Here is a 20696-nt window from a genome sequence, read left to right as displayed (position 1 = left end):
CTCTAGGCCCAAGGTATGTTTAAATACGAGCGGTGTATGTTGCGTGCGCGACAATTCGTTCTACACACTCGTCGTCGAAAAACGCGCGAAATAACAAGTACGACGTTAACGCAACTGTTTGAACTACACCGCTATGCAAATGAGTAGAATGTTGACGTCATCCGTTAAAGTTTACATGTTCCTGCGAAAACTCCCTAATCACATGCTTACTGTTTTTTCTGTATTGTTTACTTGTGTACACTGTAGGTTATATAACAATAAAATTGTACTGTCTTCCCATAGACACCCTTTTCTGCATAAAACATAATACAGCACACCCCTATCACAATAATGGTATAGTCCATAGAGGTCAAGGCGGCTGAGAAAAAGGCACCACGGCTGCGGCTTCGATCTTTTCTGCACACGGCACTGATAATACGAGTACACGTCACAACATGGATACGAACATTAAGTAAATATATCGTAAAAGTAATAACGTTTACGACGTGCGAAAAACTCCATATTGATTGACACATGATTTGACCCCAATTTTTTTTATGAAAAAAAGAAAGATGACCTCTATGTTGAAAAGAATCGAATGATGGAAGCAACCCGGACGTTACGTTACGCAGTCGCGGTCCTGGAATTAAAAAAGTAAACAAAATTTCACGTTTTAGCCAGTGTATTTTCACTGTTTTCATACATATTTATTCTTAATAAGCCTAATTCAAGCGATATTTTGAAACAAAAATGGCGAAATTAATAGCTGTGTGTTCGAAATCCGCAAATGATAAGCCGTACAAGTTCGAAGAACTACAGGTTCCATTGGAAGTCGAAGATAATCTGAAGGTACGTACACCGCATCATGCACCGGGCGTGATAGAGGTCGGTAGTGAGGGCTTTAGGCCTAGGCTAGGCCCAGCTAGTAGGTTGGCCTAGACCTAGCTAGTTTCTGTATGCCTAGCCTAGGCCTATAGGCTTAGGCTAGACCTACTTGGGCTAGGCCTAGACCTATGGTGTGTTCAGGTTCAGTCCCTACCCGGCCCGGAGGAGTAAGAATGGAAATCCATAAATAAGAGTCATCTAGGCCTAGGGCCTAGCCTATTCTATTTTATTATTATTTGGTGTTATGTAATAATGTGTAGCCTACAAACTGGCTACTACTAGGCTAGATCATGGAGGATTGTTTATCAATGAATTCTGTTTTATAATTAATACATTTGTGTAGACCTTATTATATGCGTGTGATGGGCATTATTGCCATATATTTGTTCAAGTTCAAATAAATATGTTTTTTTAAAGTATATATTGATAGGTTCAAATTATGATACCATATTTTGAAATAAAATTATGGTGACGATGATCATGAATGACTCGTTTCATTCCAAATTATATTTCAAATATGTTCTACTTTTTTGTTTCATTCTGTCTAGAAAACCAAATACGATTAAGTTATTTTAGCAAATTTTATTGTATGTGCTGTCAAGAAACGAACATTTTATTTGACACACTAAGAAATGTTTATGTTTTAAGACCACTTGCCTATATACAGAATAAATTAAGGCGTATACTGTGGCCTATGCATAAACCAAAAATATCTGAAATTAAATCAGCTAGAACATTGTTTAATATGCCCTACTAAATCTCTTTATTAAATGATGAGTGTGTCTTACAGATTACAGATTTTTAGTTTTGTTTTACTTTTTCTGTAGATGGTTATGCAACTTCCAGTCATAGGGAAGGTCCAGTGTAATCACAACCCAGATGACATTAGAGACAAAAAGTTTCATAGAAATGTTGATTTATTTGCAAAGGTTGGTTGATCATTAAAAGTGTGTCCTCATGTTGCCCTTTAGTATATCAAGCTTTATATATTATTGTACTGGAGTGGAGTTGTGGCTTGGTAGATGCTTGGCTACCAATCCAAAGGTCCTGGGTTCAAGTCCTGTTATATGTCAGGATTTTTTCTAATGAAAATTTACAACGCCACTCCCAAAGACTTGTAATAAGACTTTGTTTATATAGGGCATCTTGTGTATGTCTTGTGAACAGGATCGCCACTTTTAAAATGGATACTAGTGGCTGAATTCGCTCATTAGTGATAATACATATATGGGTGTACAATAATATATTATATACTATGTTATGTTAGATTTAAAGATTTTTATGCTCTATTTAGAAAGCCATAAACTGCTAACATTCTTAAAAGACATGGTACATAAAAAATAATATCAATGTGTATTTCCAATCCTTATTTATAATATTGAAATTCATTCATTTTTGTGTTTAATTTGTTACAGAAAATGGATTTATTATCTCGTGATGAACTAGCAGCTACATTATTAATTCCAAGTAAAGAGGTGTTCAGTTCAATGCTTGTTGAAAATATTACATGTGTTGGTTGTAGAAGAAGGTACAACAAAATTAAGTTATTCACTCAAAATCCACAATTTTAGAAAAAAAAACATCATTCCTGTCACCCTGGTTCTTCTTTATTAATCTTTTAATACTGTTATTAAAATTAACAAGGCCATATAGATGGCTGCAGTCGCGTGCTCAAGTTAGTGTTTACCGACCAACCGATCGACCAACCGACCGAAATTGCTGAACAAAAATGTTGAAAATGTTTAAAAACATTTATATTTTTTTCAATTTACACGTGCGTAGCCTGTCACTTTTGACGTGCTCATATAACGTAATTTCGAGTTGAAAAGCAAGTCAAGAAAACAGAAATCGGGCAAAAAGAGTATGTTTTAACATTTAACGCGCAGTATGCGTGCAAAAATCTGCGCACTCATGGCAATTTTTGAAACGCTTAAAATTGCCTGAAACATACTCTTATTTCATCTAAAATAAATTTTGACAATTTGGACAATTTTAAGCGCACGTACGCATGCGTTACATGCGCTACGCACGTAATTGTATTGCCATATGATTTATGCCCTGAAATTTATTAGTACCAAATTTTATTTAATTGACCAACCGACCGACATAGTGAGCTGTAGAGTCGTGTTGCATGCGACTAAAAATTAATAAAAAAATTTCTTGGGAATTCATAAATGTTGCAATTAATAAATGTGTTGCAATTAATAAATGTAAATGCAACTTGTACCCACTTACTGTGTCTGTACTCCTGGTGAAAATTCTACACCTTTTTTATGTTTTTTCTTTTTAACTGTACTTATTTGTGTTGAACAAGTTAAAGTGTGTTATTGATACTTACTGTGTCTGTACTCCTGGTGAAAATTCTACACCCTTTTAATGTTTTTTCTTCTTAACTCTACTTATTTTTGTTGAGCAAGTTATAAAGTGTGTCATTTGTTTGCAACAAACGTATTACTTATTTACTCATCCTTCTACAGCATTGAACAGATGTTCAAACAACTGAAAGATCAGGGTTTGGTAAGCGCACTGGATCCACTTGTAATCACCACAAGATCTGAACTGTCTCTCAACCCATCCTTCCTATACTCGCCATGGAATATGCATTCTTTATTCAATGTTCAGGGGTAAGTAATCTTAGTGTAGTATTCAAGGTCAAAGGTCAACACAAAAATAATGTATGCGCTGCTGTAATGACATATTACGTATTACAGTGTAGTTGATTTACTTTCACCTCTGTGTACATACAACATAAAATCAGGATTGTAATTTATTTTTTTTTATAAGTTTATTTTTGTAAACCAGTATAATTTTGACTTACGTTTCAAGACAGTTTCGTCTAGCTGTCAGCTAGACTTCATCATGTTTTTGGTGTGTAGCCTAGTGGACCAGTCGTCAGGAGATGATTGTAAATATGTCAGATTGTAATTGTTATTTGGTATTTTTAATTTTCAGAACCAAGTTAGCAAGTATCCTGGAAGCTTTACCTCGAAAGAAAGGAAGTAAAAGGTGTGCTCTGCATTCTTTAGATTCGCACAAATCAAAGCCAAATGGGTATGTATTAAGTGATAGAAATTACATTTTTTAAAGCTCAACACTATCAATCTTTATGTGACAAACAAATGGACATGATGTCGTATCACTACCATATTTGGGCATATCACTACAATATTTGGGCACATCACACTGTTTTTTTGTCAAACTAGTTTGATAGTGTAGACAGAGCTTAAGACTTCTTAATTTCATTGTCAACTGACATCATTGATTCTCCTGTTTTTTTAGAGTATATTTCTTAATTTCCTGCTCAAGCAGCATAAAAGGACAGAGTATAATGTAATTAAACAAACAACATTTTCCCAACTAATTACTTCTTAGTTAGCCTTCATATTCATCATCTTCCTATACTGTGCAGAACCTCATTTGAGTATAGTCGCACATGGTTGAATTGACTCAGAGAGCCCAGTTATGATCAGTGACTATGATGTACTAGTACACCGGGGTAACCCCCTACTAGTCTTGAAAGATATACTACACTTGATGAATGAGAGGTTCTCTTTTTGTTCCTCTGTGTGTCTGTATATATTTGCTTAGAGACCACAATTGATATCATTGCATGTTTTTGCCTGTTTAGAAATTGGATTGAAATTTGGGAAGCTTTGGAGGCCCCATGCAGAGAAGAAGTGACATTGATTTCAGCTTCCAGTCTTCAGGTGACAATGGATGCCTATTTAAGAAAACATAGGTATGCATTTAAGTTGATTTATGTAATATAGGAAGAAAGCTTTTATCCAGCTGCCATTCGGGCACTGAATGCTTGTCAGTATACCGTACGAGAGTGATGTGACACTTTGTAATTGTTTTTGTTTCTTGTTAGGTTCTGCACTGAATGTAAATCTAAAGTGATGCGGGCATTCAATATACTGATAGGTGAAGTTGAACCAAGTAAAGAGAAGGGTTATTGTGCACACATTTATGACGGCCTTCGTAGCTGCCCTCGACAAAAACACATCCATCTTCTTTGTGAGACCAACTTTATACATAAGCTGATTATGAGGGCTGAGCCAGAAATGTCAGGAGTGTAAGTTAATAACAACAATAATATATATAGCACACATATCCACTAAAAGTGCTCAAGGCGCTAATGAGGGATCTGTGCTTTAACATTTTTATAGTTTTTCAGTACATTCACATGTAAAGATAGAATATGAATGTGCCCCAGTCATTTATCATCATCATATACAATTTTAAAATCATAAATAATGTTATCTATTCTTTATCAAAATAGAATATTTACCCTTCATTATCAAGTAAAGTAAAGTAATGTTTTTTGTTTCAGTCGTGAACGTCATGCAAAAACTATTGATGTGGCCCAGGAAGAGGTGTTGACGTGTTTAGGTCTACATGTTCATGAAAGGCTGTATAAGATTTCACAGAAGCTTCGTGCTGAGGAACAAACATGTCAACTTTTGTTCTATCTAGGAGTAGAAAGACTGAGAAAGGCATTTGAGGTTTAAACAATTACTATTTAACTTTTAGGAGCATTGCATCTTCATTTACTCATGACAGAAATATTTATTTTAATCTATTTCATTATGGGTAAATGTTGAAATGATTCTTAAATCCATTTATATTATAAGGTCCCTTTCATCTTTAAAAATATGTCTCCTTGTTTGTTTTGTGTTTTTGTTTGTTTGTTTTATGTGATAAATAAAGAGAAATTACTGATAAGGTAACTGTTGAAATGATTCTTAAATCCATTTTTATTATAAGGTAACTGTTGAATCCAAGAGAGGTATGAGCATGTTGGAGCAAGTTTGTGAAGAAATAAATGAAGCTGATAAACTTAAGCAACAGAAGAAAGAACAAAAGAAACTTCGTCGGAAAGCAAAAAAGAAATCTGTTAAATGTGCCATAGGTGCATGCCTAGAAGATAAATCACAAATGAATACATGTGATTGTGGTTCTGAGAAAGCAGAAAAGGATGTATTTGGAGAGGTGTGTCCGCAAGATAGCCATTTCTACAAGGTAATAATTAAACAATAGATTTGATGCATATCTGTTGAGTTACTGCTTGATATGATGCTAGGGCCGTATCCATCTAAAATTTAAAATTTTCACTACTATTGCCAAGTACTACTTTTACACAGAAAAAAAAATATGGCTATTTTTGTTTATTAAAACAGAAAAATGGTTTGTACTCTCAAATTCTTTTGTTTTCTAGTGCAAAGAGGAAAATGATTTGAATGACAATGAAGTAAATTGTGGGAGTTGTGGGCCTGTGGAAGGGGGTGTTCGAAATGATTGTGGATATTGTAGTTCAAGTTCACCTGAACAGTCAGAAGTAGCGTGTACAGATGGAGTATGTAACCACGAGAATAGAGGTATAGACACCACCAATACAAAATGTATATAAGGGATGTTGTACTACTGATGTACACCTCCAAATCAATCCGTTTTTTTAAACTTCTCTTTGCTGTTCCCTGAAATTACGAAATGCCCAATTGATGCCTCATAATTCAGTTGCAATTGGGTATTTAAACCTTGGTTCCCACTTGGATGCAACGCAAGTAATTTGACCAATCACGGCACAATGGGTTATCAAACTGTTGCGTGTGATTGGTCGACTCCAATCTTGAGGGACACTATTAAATAATGCTTTATTCAGATTCATTCTGGTTATAAATAATAAATAAACTCTCTGATTGAATTTTCAGAATACTTAGAAAGTTGTGACACATGTCAACAAGAAGATGTTGATGAAATTTGTCCTGATTGTGAAATGAACGTGGTGGAAGAGGAGGATGAATTTTGCCAAAGATATGGGGTAAGATTTTATTGGTCAACATTATTTGTTAAGTTATTCTGTATATTAAGCTCTGTCTACACTATCAAACTAGTCTGTGATGTGCCCAAATATGGTAGTGATATGACATCATCATGTCCATATATGGGCACTTCAAATGTTAGATTAGTCAGATAAAGTTTGTAGACAGAGATTAACACAGAAGTCTACAATGCAAGGTGAGGTACAGTACCTTACAATCATTCATCATTATTTCTATACTATCTTCTATGATCACTCTTTATGTAAACTATTGAAATGGTTTGAAACAAGAATGTTGTTTAAAGTACATACTTTAGAATTGTTAAAAATGTTCAATCAAATGTTAAACTCATGTTGTACCATTGAACTAATTATAAACATTATTTGTATAGTATCCACATTAATCTAACCTTTCCTTTGACCGTATATATTTTTCAGAAATTGCAGTCAGCTCCATTTACTTGTTTACTCCAGGACATGTTAGATGTAAGTTGTCAAATCTTAAGTCTTGTCTCTACACTATCAAACTCTATGTGACAAAAAAGTGTGATGTGCCCGAATATGGTAGTGATATGCCCAAATATGGTAGTGATATGCCCAAATATGGTAGTGATATGACATCACCATGTCCATATATAGGCACATCACATTTTGTTGTCACATAAAGTTTGATAGTGTAGACAGAGCATTAGTGTATTGTTATTCTATTCAATGCTTTCTCTGAACCAACATGACTATAAAGACATTGCTAGTGAACGTCTTATATTTTAGTAACATTTAAAGTTGTGTGACAAATTGGCGTTGATTTATGTGTAATGCAAAAATGTGTTTTGTTTTTGTAACAGAAAGGAGAAAATGAAGACGCCGGAGATTTTATAGCTGCAGAAGATATTGCTAAATTCAAACTAGAAAACAAAAACTTTTCTCAAAAACGCAAAAAACTTAGGGCTAAATTATTAAGAGAGTTCCAGGAAAAGTTTGTACCCGGTAACAACGGAGAAGGCTACCATCATCGATGCTGTCATCACTTGGATAAGTGTACATCAGAAATCAGTCAAATGTTTCTGGACTAATCTATAGGTCTACAATCAATTTACTTTTGTTGTTGGCCTGAGTTTGACAAGACAAGAACTGAGAAGTTTATGAACTTCAGTAAAATATAATCAAATCAAATATTTTAGTCCAACTAGAATAATATTGGTTTTTTTACAATAAAAAAATCTGTATTTCCTACAAGTGATTGAAAAAAGAGAAACTTTATTCTAATGACATTCATCATTTGTATCCAACATCAATCATTATTTCCTTCTTTTGTTTTCTTTCAATATTTTATTTCAAAATATTATTTTAATGGCTATGTGTAATCCTGGGATCATCCTGGGGTCATCAGACATTGTTGATAATAAAGCGATTGAATCGCTACTAGTACTACATTTATTAAACAAATGTAGCAAAGCACACTGCGTAAAAGTTATCAATGTTTACTTTATTAACGCCAATATTAATTTTTATTTTGAAGCTGTAAAAGAATTCCGTAGTAATTTATACCTTGTGATGCAAGAATATATTAAATCTTCCAATTTTTTTTAGATTTATTTACATATTGATTGTATAAATTCAGAACATTGAAATGTATGTTGATCATCAACAAGAAACTATGATATTGATTTCCAAGTATATTTGAAAACTTACAATTTTGTTGTGTTTTATTTGATAAAATCTAAAGCTCTGTCAGTCTACACTATCAAACTTTATGTGACAACAAATGATATGCCCATATATGGACATGATGATGTCATCCTACCATATCACCATCATATTTGGGCACATACTTTTTTTGCCAAACTAGTTTGATAGTGTAGACAGAGCTTAGACAAAAAGATTCACATTTGTTGTGTCAGCAGACAGTATAAATGCAGAAAATAGTTCTTTAAAATTGCTTTTGTAAAGTTAATCGACTTAAAATTATACTGTGAAAGGATAACTGATTAGAACAATGCTCATATTTTATCAGGCATCAGAGATTAAAATATAATTTCCCATACATAACATTATTATACAGTAGTACTGTAGTACAAGATAGGATCGGTGAGAGAGACACGCCCATTTTTCCTGGGATTTGCCCTGATCCGGAAGTGAATGTATCTTACGCAGTAGTACAACAGAGAGTACAGTGTAGCTAGCAGCAGCAGCAAAGAGAGAAAAAAGTGAGAGATTGAGATTGTGTGAACGAGGCTAGTCGCGTCGCGTACCAACTGAGGATTAATAACGTCTTGACATTACAACAATACAGAGAATAACTTACTGTTTATAATCCGTTTTGATCACAAATTTGCAAGATAAATCCACCATGACTGATCGACAGGATAATGTCTTCACAGCTAAAATAGCTGAACAAGCTGAGAGATATGATGGTAGGTCTGGCGATGGATATGAAATTATTGTTTTTATCGACGGTTTAGCCTACCTACTCAACTAGCTAGGCCTAGGCTAGGCTAGGTAGCCCTCTATAATATAAGATAGAAACCTAGGCAAAACAAGGAACAGGGAGATGTAATCTGCTAGAACTAAGTCATACAATATTATTAACGCCACCAGTTACTCAAAATACTAGCCCATCTCCCTCTTTCATTATTGACAATGTCCTAGCTAGAAGGCTAGGCCTAGGCCCTAGCCTTTCTTTAGGCAATGCAATGGCCTAGCTAGCTGTGCCGTGTAGGTAGGAGTGGAGGGAGATCCAAGTGGAGGCCTTATTAAGTTATTGAGGTTTTTAGGCCTAGCCTACTAAAAAATAGTAATATCTAGCCAAGGCTTTAAAACTACTATTTTATTAGTTAAGAGACCTCTGATCCTACTAAAAAAATAAGACGATTGATTCCATTTTTTATTATTATTCCATTGGTAATTTAAAACTTTATGTAATAATAATTATTTAGGCTATAGGCCGGGTACCTAATCCGAGTCTACTATTTTAAACTGAAAAATTCTATATCAAACTTAATATTATGTTTCTCAACATTCCTATATTGTGTGTCTCTTTATATATTGTGTGTCTCTCTCTTTGAATGTAAAAAATAAAACATTTAAAGCCAGAATGAAGCCTTGGGTCCAAAATGACAAAAAAATATCTGGCCCAATGCCTCCTAGACGATCCAACACTGAAGTTTTTCATGTTTTTGAGGGACAATAGCAGACGTTTTAACCCCAAAGTTATTAGTTAAAAGTTAGTTAAGTACACTAAATAAACACAGAATTCAGATAGTAAAACGTGGGTTTGAACATTTTTGTTGGATCTTAAAGAGAAATCGAGAGGATGGGAACATTTACAAATGCATCTTCATTGTACAGTATGTTGCACTGAAGTATTGTTTTTCTACAGACATGCAAGAAGCTATGAAGCAAGTAGCAAAGTTAGATGTAGAATTAACGATTGAAGAAAGGAACCTGTTGTCAGTGGCCTATAAGAATGTAATTGGAGCTAGAAGAGCTTCCTGGAGGATCATCACTAATATAGAAGACAAATTAGAGACTCAAGGAAGTGAACAGCAAAAGGAGCAAGTTAAGAATTATAAAGCAGAGGTAAATTACTACATTTAGGCTGGTTAAATCATTATTTTGTTTCATTAAACATTTTAAACAATTCAGGCCTGAGTCTCATTCATATAGTCATTGTAATATGAACATTCTTGTAATAACAGATTTTCTGATGAAAGTAATGATTTGTATGTTACATTTTTTTTCTTTTTTTAAACCTTATTATTACGTTTCATTGTTGCATTATAGATTATGTTTCTGTCTTTTTTGCAATTGAAGGAAATAATTGTTTATTTTGATTTGGTTTTGATTTGATTGTGACTGGATCAAGCAATTAGGAAATTTCTCTCTTGGTTGCCATTTCAAAATTCATGTAAACAGCCAAATTAATGCAGATTGTATTTCTTTTTTAAGTTTCAAAATCTTTTTAAGAATATTTCTACCTCAATTAAAATCTTTTTTTTTTTTCAAAATATTAAATATGTTTTATATATTTTCCTGGAATTTTGTCCACAATCTACGCTCACATTTGGAGTAAAATCAATTGTGTTTGGCCAAGTTTGATGAAATGTTGATGGCCACTAGACAATTTTGAAATGTCACATGTTTGGCCACAATGATCTATGCCTCAAAAGCTCGGACGAGTTCGATTTTGAGGGGAAAAGGTTATAGGTCAAGGTCACAACTAACAAAAAACTATTTTACTGCCTAGAGACCACAGTTTTTATCCAAATCTCACCAAACTTAGCCACAATGATCAATGACTCATCATATAATTGTGGTTAAATTTTGAAGGGTCAGGGTCAAAGATCAAGGTCCACAAAAAACAAAACAAAAAAAGAAATAAAAAAATAATAATAAAAAAAAAAATAACCTCAGTGGGACTTGAGCCAGTGATCTCAACAGTGAGAGGCTGGATACATAACCATTACACCAAACTCTTATCCACAACTTTTTAGTGTGCAGTTAGCCTATTTACACTTAGAACTAATAAAAAAAAAATTTTTTTAATATATTTCCGGGAAAATTTTATGTAGGGGAATTTTACAGTAGGCGGAGGTTTGTACTCTCGGAGTACCCTCTAGTTTGTTAACTGTTAATGTTTTGTTTTAACTTTATATAAAATAGAAATAAAAAGTATAATGCAGTACAGTAGTGACATAGAAACTGATTCTGATTAATAACAAGATGACTACTTCCTTTGTTTATAGATTGAAGGAGAATTACAAAGGATTTGTGAGGATATTTTGAAAGTTCTCAATACACATCTGATCAATTCAGCTGAGTCTGCAGAATCCAAAGTATTCTATTACAAAATGTAAGTTACTTATTGTAAACATTCAATATTCTTTAAAGGCCAATTTACACAGACCGTAACGGTAAAAGGAAAACATATATAGAACAAATATAGAATCTATGTTGTTTCTTAAATGACCATTTACAACAGCGCTGAGCGGGCGGGCGGTTGATCAGAATCTGCTTAAGATACTATAGACAGATTCTTTGTGGGACAAGCTATCTGGTTTTCTGCTAATGTTACCACTCGTCTGTGTAAATTGATCTTTACGAGCACCACCATGTTTAGTATTCCCTTTTCTTTTGGTAAAACTATTTTTTGCTGTTTTTGTATTTTAGCCATTGGGTGTTGTTTATATATAATAGAATCAATGAGTAAGCTTAAAAAAACAAAAAACAATGGAATTATGAGTATAGGGTTTGGTAGTAGAAACAGATGGTCAATAGAAGAGCAGAAGGAAAAAATGTAGCTGCTTAAAAGAGCAAAAAGAAACAAAAATGAGTGAAGGGTGTGATAAAATAATGAGGTTCATTAATTTGTAATAGCAATATTTGTATATTTATAGGAAAGGTGATTATCATCGTTACATGGCCGAGTTTACGTCTGGTACAAATAGAAAACAAGCTGCTGAAAACAGTCTTGAGGCCTACAAGGCAGCATGTGATATAGCTACTCGTGAATTAGCAGCTACACATCCCATCCGTCTTGGACTAGCACTTAACTTTTCTGTCTTTTACTATGAGATTTTGAATTCTCCTGAACGTGCTTGTAGACTGGCTAAAGCTGCATTTGATGATGCAATTTCAGATTTAGAATCTATCAAAGATGATACTTACCGCGATTCAACACTGATCATGCAACTTTTACGAGATAATTTGACATTGTGGACGGCAGATATGGAGGGTGATGTTGAGGGTAAGCTTAGAACCTAATAATGCACAAGTCAGAGTGTGTTAGAACCTAATAATGCACAAGTCAGAGTGCGTAAGAACCAAATTTTTCCTCTTTGCAAAAGGATTAAAATGGGATTAATCTGGACTCCTTCACATTCACCAGTCTGCTGTTTTAACAATTATCACTTCTTAAAATGCAAGGTACTGTATTTAAATTTTTCAGATGCAGATGGAGGTGAAAAAGAGGAAAAGAAAGAGCAAGTAGCACAAGAAGAAGAGAAGACACCAGCTGTGGAATCATAATGTAATCTTGAAGAAGAATGCTAATGGTAGTATATGCTTTGGTAGCAAGACTACAATGCACCATGACATTTGGTCTGCTCAGGTGTTAAGTATAGACTTACAGACAAGTCTCAGTGACCCCATGCTTGGAAACTGACATAATTATCTGCAAGAAAGTCTCAATATAAAATTGTAAATGTGTTACTATATTTCATTAAGGTTAGTGCTTTTTGTGTGGCCCTTCACAAATGAGCACTTGAGTACAATATTAATAAATAAAGGTAATTTTTTTATTTGGTATTTGTATAGAATATACACATTACATATGTTCGCTTTACTACAAAATAGAAAAAAATCAAATTCTTGTTTAACTTAAGAATGTAGTGAGTGTAAACTTTAGAATCTAGTGAGCTGCTATGATGATAGTTCCTTGATAATTTGATATATTTTACCGCTAATTATTTGCTTACAGAAAACCTTTTTAGAGGGTTTTAATTCAAGCTTTGGTTAAAGTTCACTTGATTGCAATGTTGTTTTAATCTTGCTATAAAGATTACAAGATGTATATCTGAAACTTGGTGAATTCTACATTGAAATGAATACCATTGAAGAATATTGTGTCATGATACATGCAAGTAGAAAAAAAAATACTGTATTTTAAAAATTGATGTACAGTAGATTTAAAAAAATGACTAGTACTGTAGTACTGCATGTTCATAAAATCTTTTATTCTTAAACTATTTGCAAAATACAAATTTAATTAATGTTTACATGAGCAGCAGCATTCAAGAATATGTAGCATTAGGAGGTCCTTCATTATTTTTTGTTTTGTCCGTCCATTTGTTCATTAATACCTAATGTATATTTTACATTATGCATCAATTCGTGTCTGAATGGTCATTTAAAACATTGGAAATATAACAATAGAAATAATGAAAATATGCTTCTCCCACCATAATGAAAATATGCAATTATAAACATCTAATTTGAAGTCGGTGTTTGACTAATGTTTACCAATCATTTTGTAAGACGTTTTGGTTAGGCCATGGAGGGATTCCTCTATTGTTAGGAAAGGTATAGTTTGTACCGTGTCTTTTGAAAACGGCATTACATTGCTAATGACACCCACTTGAGATTGCAAAGCATTAAAATTATCTAACAACCACAAAAACCAAGTAAACCTAATTAATTAATCAATTTTCTGAATTCTGAAACGGACTGCTTCAGCAGTAACTGGTGTTTTAAGTATGTTTAGTTTACTGTATATAATTATATCATAGACCAAGTGTTTTTTATAAATACATTTTGTAAATAAGTTAATTATGTCAATTTGACATGATAATTTATGTACTTGATTATATGTGTGCATGTGTTTTTTGCTAGGCTGGATGAATGCACCATCAATATCCAGCCTGTAGTGTGCAGGGAATACTGCTTTACTCCTGCGGCCAAAACCTGAGCACCTCCTTTTTACTAGGTCAAGGCCTTGCGATATTCAATTCAATATTTAAGTGGCGGATTAATTGAATAAATGGTTTACTCCACCTAATTGAATAGAACAGTTGTTCTTTTAACTTGTCAAAATATTCTTCCAATTCCATTTCAACATTCATTTTGTATATCATTTCACTGGAAACCCGCCTTCTACACGTGTTTGACTGGAGAAAGTGTTGTATACTGTAATATATCAAATCCACCCTGGATTATTGTTGAGTAGAGAGGAGACAAAAATGATTATGTTTCCTGTGTCAATTTATACAGAATGATCAATTATTGATCATTTAAATCTTGTAAACCAAAATGTTTGTTCATCATTATTGTCTAGTTTAAATTGATAATACTGCAAGTACCATACATTTTCTTTTCAGGTAATGTAAATACTGTAATATTGTCAACATTCTACTTTGAGGGATAATAGCATAGCAGAAAATACTGTAGTAGGCTAAGTACTCTGCTTTTGAAATCCCCCATTCTGATGAGACAACCAAGACTTATTTTGTGTACGGTACATTTTCATGAAAGCTTTTCTCTTACCACATGAGTGATGAAAAGGTTGTTTTGGCAAGCTGAAGTGGTAATCTAGTCCAAAATTAAAATGTATTTACTAATTATAATTAAAGTAAGTTATTCACTATGTAGTTAAGTATATATTTAACTTTTTTTTAATTGTCGAATAAGTAAAATAAATTCTTGACATTAAAAAAAACATCATTCTATCAAAGTATTGTTTATTCTAGTGCTACTTGCGGTTCTCAGCTCAATAAATAAAAACAGTGTTCACGACATACATGCAGAGAACAAAATATTTCTTTTCTGAAAATAATGGTGGTTCTACATCGGTTTTTAGTCGCGTGGTAGTGGACGCGACTCTATAGTTCACTATGTCGGTCGGTCTGTCTGTCGGTCCGGTATCACTATGCGTTTTAGCACGCGACTTATGGCTGTTGGCCTTGTTATGGAACCAAAGTATAATAAAAATAATGTTAACACTAATATTAACAAATAAAAACGAATCTATGTGCCAAGTTATTTCTATAGAGTATGTACATTATATTTTTGCAATATTCTGTGATACTAAAATAATGGCTATAGTAGTGTTTTCTCCACTTTCCACAAGAAAATTTATATACAGTAAATAATCAATGACAGAGTAACTGTTCTCATGCTGCTCTACATGGTATACAGTATGTCAAGGTAAGTGCGGATGAATATTGTGTTTCTGTAAAAAGTCTGACGATGACCCACAACCGTCAACCCGGAACTTTTTTATTAGGTGTTGGCGGGTGTACAGATAGCGAATTTCTTTAGAACCGGAATAAATCGCTTAAAATCTTCTTTTAAATCAAGTCATCCAACATGGTGGAGGGTAGAGAAGATTGGGTGTACATGGCTAAATTGGCCGAACAAGCAGAAAGATATGACGGTATATTTTGTATTGTTTATAGAAATTCTAATGATGAGACTTGATTGAATTTCTAAATAACTGCTCATCTCTCTCTCTGCTGTGTATAAGCGGGTTTCCTCCTGGCCAACCGTAAAATGGCGTAGCGACTGACAGAATGGGCGTGTATTATTTACTTTTTAGGAATATTACTATATTTCTTAAATATTAAAAATGAGTTTTAGAAACATACAGTATGTGAATATTCAATTTTCCTAGTAGGCCTATAATTCCACATTCTTGATTGATATACTAGCCTCTTCCAGCCTGCCTCTCTCACTCAAAAAAAAGGACTCAAAAAGGCCTAGCCTACTACTACTACTAGTACTACTGGGCCTACTACTACTACTACTGTACTAGGGCTAGGCTATAGGCTTATGGTAGTTGAAGAGAAACATATTAGGCCTACTATTAGCCTAGGCCTAGTAATATTATAATTATATAGGCCTAGCTATTTTCCATACAATTGTTGACATTTTAAAAATATACAGTAATAATATTGCGATTAATTTAGTGAAAGATCAAATCATTATTATTACATTAAATGTGTTATATTTATAGTTGGAAGTGAATACAGCAATTGTCATTTATTAATAATGTAGGCCTATATCATTTTATTAAAATACATAAAATAATAAACAATGGCCACTTTTAAAATTTGTTACTAAGGACAGCTGATGTACCACACAGCGGTAACTGTGCACCAGTTTATGGTACCCAATTTTCTAATATCAAATTTATACTACAGTATTACAGTACAGTACTATTTTTTAAGTGTACTAAATTGCAAAAAATCATCCATTTTCCATGTCGCACCATGCGTACCTCACAATGAATTAAATTTTGACTGTATCTCTAACATGTATAGATAGGTTTTGTTTACTAAAAAAAAAACGGTGAGTCCAGTGGTGTATTCATACGCCAAGATATATAGTTCCACATGCCATGTGTTTTTTTGTCAGAAGTATTTAAGTGATAAAAAACATGTACCATAAAGAAGGTTCATTTACAGTATTTAATTTTTTTAACCAATTTTGTGAATTATTGCGTTAAGTACTTATTGACTGGATACCAAATACAGCAATTTCTTTAAATTTCGCAATGTTTTAAATTGGTTGACAGTCCGAGGAGGTGTCGAATAGGATATATTGTGAACTAAACGCAAAAAACACCGTCGTGTGAAGAACATTCAAACAATCGGTGATTCCCACACAGAACACGCTCTAACATCCATACACAAACAAATGTCATACCTGTGTTATACCGGTGGAAAAAGTATGATGTGTTGTTGATTGCTGTGCGATACATGTCGTTAATTGATCTACTCTCCGGCCAACTAGAGTGCTATTTATCATGTGTGAGAGTACCATTTCGGACCATCTAGGGGTGTATAACAAAATTAGCTTTACTCAAATACTTAGTGTTTGTAATTGTTTTTTCTTTTAATAGAAATGGTTGAATCAATGAAAAAAGTAGCTCAATTAGATAAGGAGTTAACTGTAGAAGAAAGGAATTTACTGTCCGTTGCCTACAAAAATGTAATTGGAGCTAAGAGGGCCTCATGGAGGATTATCAACAGCATTGAACAGAAGGAGAAGTCTAATGAAGAAGGCGGCCAGTCCAAAGAAGTTGATAAATCAAGAAAGTCGTCATCGGAAGAGTATAAAAATAAGGTTTGCTTCAGACTTTCTATTTGTATTTTTATAATTGATTTTATAAAACATTTATGAATTTTAATCCGAAAGATAATCCAATTTGTAGTGATTTAAAAAGTGATAGAAAAAGTATTCTTCCATCATGTATATCAAACATTTAGATTAACATTGGTATTTTACTGTAGGTTGAAAAAGAACTTCGAGATACATGCGAGGAAATCTTATTGGTACTTGATAAAAATCTAATCCCTAATTCAGATGTGAAAGATGAATCTACAGTGTTTTATAACAAAATGTAAGTGTACTGTAAATGTATACCGGACACCTGATTTTAAAGTATCACTTACCACTTTCAAACAAACTCCTCAAATCCCACCTTTTTAATTTGCATTTTTTAACATTAACTAATTAATTAGTGCTTTTACATTTTTTGTTGGGTGTTCAGCACTTAGATGTGCCCTGCTCAGTTTGCGCTATATAAATTGAACATTAATTTATTATAATTAATTAATTGTTATGTCCTTGCATTTAGTAACTAGATAGAAAATTCTCCTTGTCAATTTTAAGTATGTTCGTCAATATTCCTTGTTTAAAATATATTTTGCAGGAAAGGAGATTACTACAGATACCTAGCGGAATTTGCTGTTGGACAAGACAAAACAGAGGCAGCAGAGAAGAGTTTAGTAGCCTATAAAGAAGCAACAGATAAAGCTGGTACAAATTTACCAACCACTCATCCCATTCGATTGGGTCTAGCTCTTAACTTCTCGGTGTTCTACTATGAAATCTTAAATGCTCCGGATCGTGCATGTAGGTTAGCTAAAAGCGCTTTCGATGATGCAATAGCCGAGTTGGATACGCTAAATGAGGATAGTTACAAGGATTCTACTCTCATCATGCAGTTATTACGTGACAACCTGACTCTGTGGACCTCGGACATGCAAGGAGAAGGTAGTAAATACTTTTTATAGAAATTTATTAAATAAGAAATGAAGAACTAGGTAAGACAAAAATATGTTGATATAAAGTTTGCGGTACACCACACATAATAGTTCTAAAAAGAACTGTCTTAAGTTTCTTGACGTTATGATCAATACTGCAAGATGTCTTTGGTTTATCCGTATGAACATGTTTGTAGTAGGTGATTTTTTTTTATGTCTATACTAATATACTAATGTCTATAATTTAGAATGTGAAAAACAAACCAACCCTGATTTTCAATTTGTCCGTGTATGTGGGCAACACAACATTCTTTCGAGGAAAATATGTTTGTGATGGGCACATATCGGAATTGTGCTCAAGCAAAAACTTTGAATGCCCATGCTAAAAACGAACAGTGTGGAAGTAGTGGGCTAGAAACAATCTTTATTCTGGTACTAAGACCTACATAATGTTTTACTGAGCCCCAATGTATTTAAAGATGGTGTGTTTTTTTTTCTATTTTTCAGAAGATAAGGGAGATACTTCTATTCAAGATGTAGAACAAGCAGTACAACAAGAAGCCTCATAAGATTGTCTACTGCAACACATCACTATCTAAGCTTTGTTTATTAGGCTCTCCCTGCAGACATTCACCATCTAATCTCTTACTCTGAGATGACAAGTTCAATATGTATGGGAGGTGGAAACAAAATAGTTGAGTGAAAGTGAAAAGAGTTTTATACGTAGTATATGATTTAGCAGCAATTCTGTTTATTTTTGTTTAATATTAAATAGTATTTGGATCTTAATGTGTATACACAGATGTATGTATTCACACTTTTAATGAATAATTGTTATTTAAAGCTTACAGTTGGCCATTTCCCATCCAGGCCAGTATTTATCACATTATTATATACTGCTATTAGCCACATTGAGCCATGTGTGCGAGGAAAAATACTTGTACATTTTATTAAATATATATTGTAATCCTATGAACAATATCTCTGCATTGACAATCTTTAGATTAATTGCATGTGTGATCAACCATTAAGAAGTCCCGCATTGAATAAATGATTGCTTTTTATGCGATACAAAGGTATAAAGAGATAAGTGTAATGGAGTGCCTGTCCGCCGACCCAGGATGTGGTAATTTATAATTCATGTAATAATGGTCATATTTACTACATATAGGAACATTTGCAATGTTTGCAATCCCTTTTTATCATTGGTTAGAACTATACTGAACCATTGTTTATCATTTGCCTATTGCTTCATTTTATTGTATTTATATATAAACATGTGCATTTTTTACAGTAAATGTATAATGTGTTGGTAAAAGACTTAACAAACTAAGATCTAGATAAGCCTGGGCCTTACTGTTGTCATTGGTAGTATGGTGATTTGTCTTGTATTGATATATGAATGTAAACTGCTGCTAGCTCTTTCCACTGTTGTCTATATAGATTCTTGTACTTGTTGGAGTGTATCTAGAACTTTCTTCCCTCGTTAATTTTGCTTACATTTTTGCAAGTTTTAATTTATCTAGTTGTTCATCTTGATTGAATGATGAAATAATAATATGTTGTGAAGTCATTTTTTTTTTATTTCACATGATTATTAAAATATTTAAAAAAAATGTCTGACACAAAATGTTAAGGAATAATATGCAAATAAATATATCGGTGGGTTGATGTGTACTACATATTATGTACACACAAAAGATGGCAAATTGACATGGACAGCCATGTATCCGTGGGTTGATGTGTACTGCATGTTATGTACACAGAAAAGATGGTAAATTGACAGGAAATGCCATTTTATTCCATGAATTCTTCTTAACTATTGTATCTGTGTTCAAATGTTGAATATTACCATAGTAAATAGTAAAACACAAACTGCAGGCAAAATAAAATTAACAGTGTGCATTCATTCAAGTATATTTACATAATGTTCTCATGTTTGCTTTAAAACCTTTAATAAATGTGTAGTCTTTTGTAAGTTAATTTTGCAAGATAACCCAAGTAATTGGCTACTAATAGCTATGCTGTGATTTCATTATGAGCTGAAAAGTTCCTGTTTTAACAATAGAAAAATGGACCAATAAACGAAGTATAACTGGCAACCACTTACCTTTAAGATTTGTGTCTTCTTTAAAAATATGTCTGTCCCGAATCTTAAAATTAAAAACTGCCAACTGAAATATTTAGCCAGTTTGGACATGAATTTTCACCATTATTGGTTATCTACAACTTTTGTTGTGGATAACCCTTATGATTGTCAGGATCTTTTTTCTTTCCTAATTTTTTTGTTGCAGCTGTATCTCTAATTCTTGTCAACATAAATGGTACAACATTGTCAGAAGATTGAAACTTTGTCATATGATGTTAGAGTCGTGCAGCATAAATCATGGTTTCCACTAGAGATGCAATGGAAGGACGTACGCGAGTTGACCAATGACAAGCCACTGTTCAAATAATCCATCGCTTGT

At 33.2% G+C, this 20696-nt stretch overlaps 3 protein-coding genes across 3 annotated transcripts; all 3 read left to right on the top strand.

Annotated features, from left to right (window-relative positions):
- The first annotated feature begins 472 nt into the window (after positions 1 to 472).
- Positions 473 to 8370, top strand: LOC144858124 (gametogenetin-binding protein 2-like). Its single transcript, XM_078714643.1, has 13 exons — positions 473 to 828; positions 1692 to 1793; positions 2280 to 2392; positions 3342 to 3488; positions 3817 to 3915; positions 4493 to 4603; positions 4736 to 4939; positions 5198 to 5369; positions 5632 to 5886; positions 6083 to 6242; positions 6576 to 6685; positions 7124 to 7171; positions 7531 to 8370. Exons 1-13 carry the CDS (start codon positions 730 to 732, stop codon positions 7756 to 7758), a joined length of 1848 nt encoding a protein of 615 aa, XP_078570769.1. The 5' UTR covers positions 473 to 729; the 3' UTR covers positions 7759 to 8370.
- Positions 8371 to 8870: 500 nt separating this feature from the next.
- On the top strand, positions 8871 to 14912 carry LOC144835046 (14-3-3 protein epsilon-like). Its single transcript, XM_078690057.1, has 5 exons — positions 8871 to 9099; positions 10065 to 10264; positions 11431 to 11537; positions 12082 to 12431; positions 12633 to 14912. Exons 1-5 carry the CDS (start codon positions 9036 to 9038, stop codon positions 12710 to 12712), a joined length of 801 nt encoding a protein of 266 aa, XP_078546183.1. The 5' UTR covers positions 8871 to 9035; the 3' UTR covers positions 12713 to 14912.
- Positions 14913 to 15459: 547 nt separating this feature from the next.
- On the top strand, positions 15460 to 20337 carry LOC144835042 (14-3-3 protein epsilon-like). Its single transcript, XM_078690054.1, has 5 exons — positions 15460 to 15614; positions 17082 to 17305; positions 17473 to 17582; positions 17895 to 18238; positions 18736 to 20337. The coding sequence occupies exons 1-5, from the start codon at positions 15548 to 15550 to the stop codon at positions 18795 to 18797; spliced, it is 807 nt and encodes a 268-aa protein (XP_078546180.1). The 5' UTR covers positions 15460 to 15547; the 3' UTR covers positions 18798 to 20337.
- The last annotated feature ends 359 nt before the right edge of the window (positions 20338 to 20696 follow it).

This window comes from Antedon bifida, chromosome 2 (genome assembly GCF_963402885.1).
Source record: "Antedon bifida chromosome 2, ecAntBifi1.1, whole genome shotgun sequence".
NCBI classification, from domain to species: domain Eukaryota; kingdom Metazoa; phylum Echinodermata; class Crinoidea; order Comatulida; family Antedonidae; genus Antedon; species Antedon bifida.
Note: the sequence above shows the minus strand (reverse complement) of the source record. Positions and strands in the feature narration are given on the sequence as shown.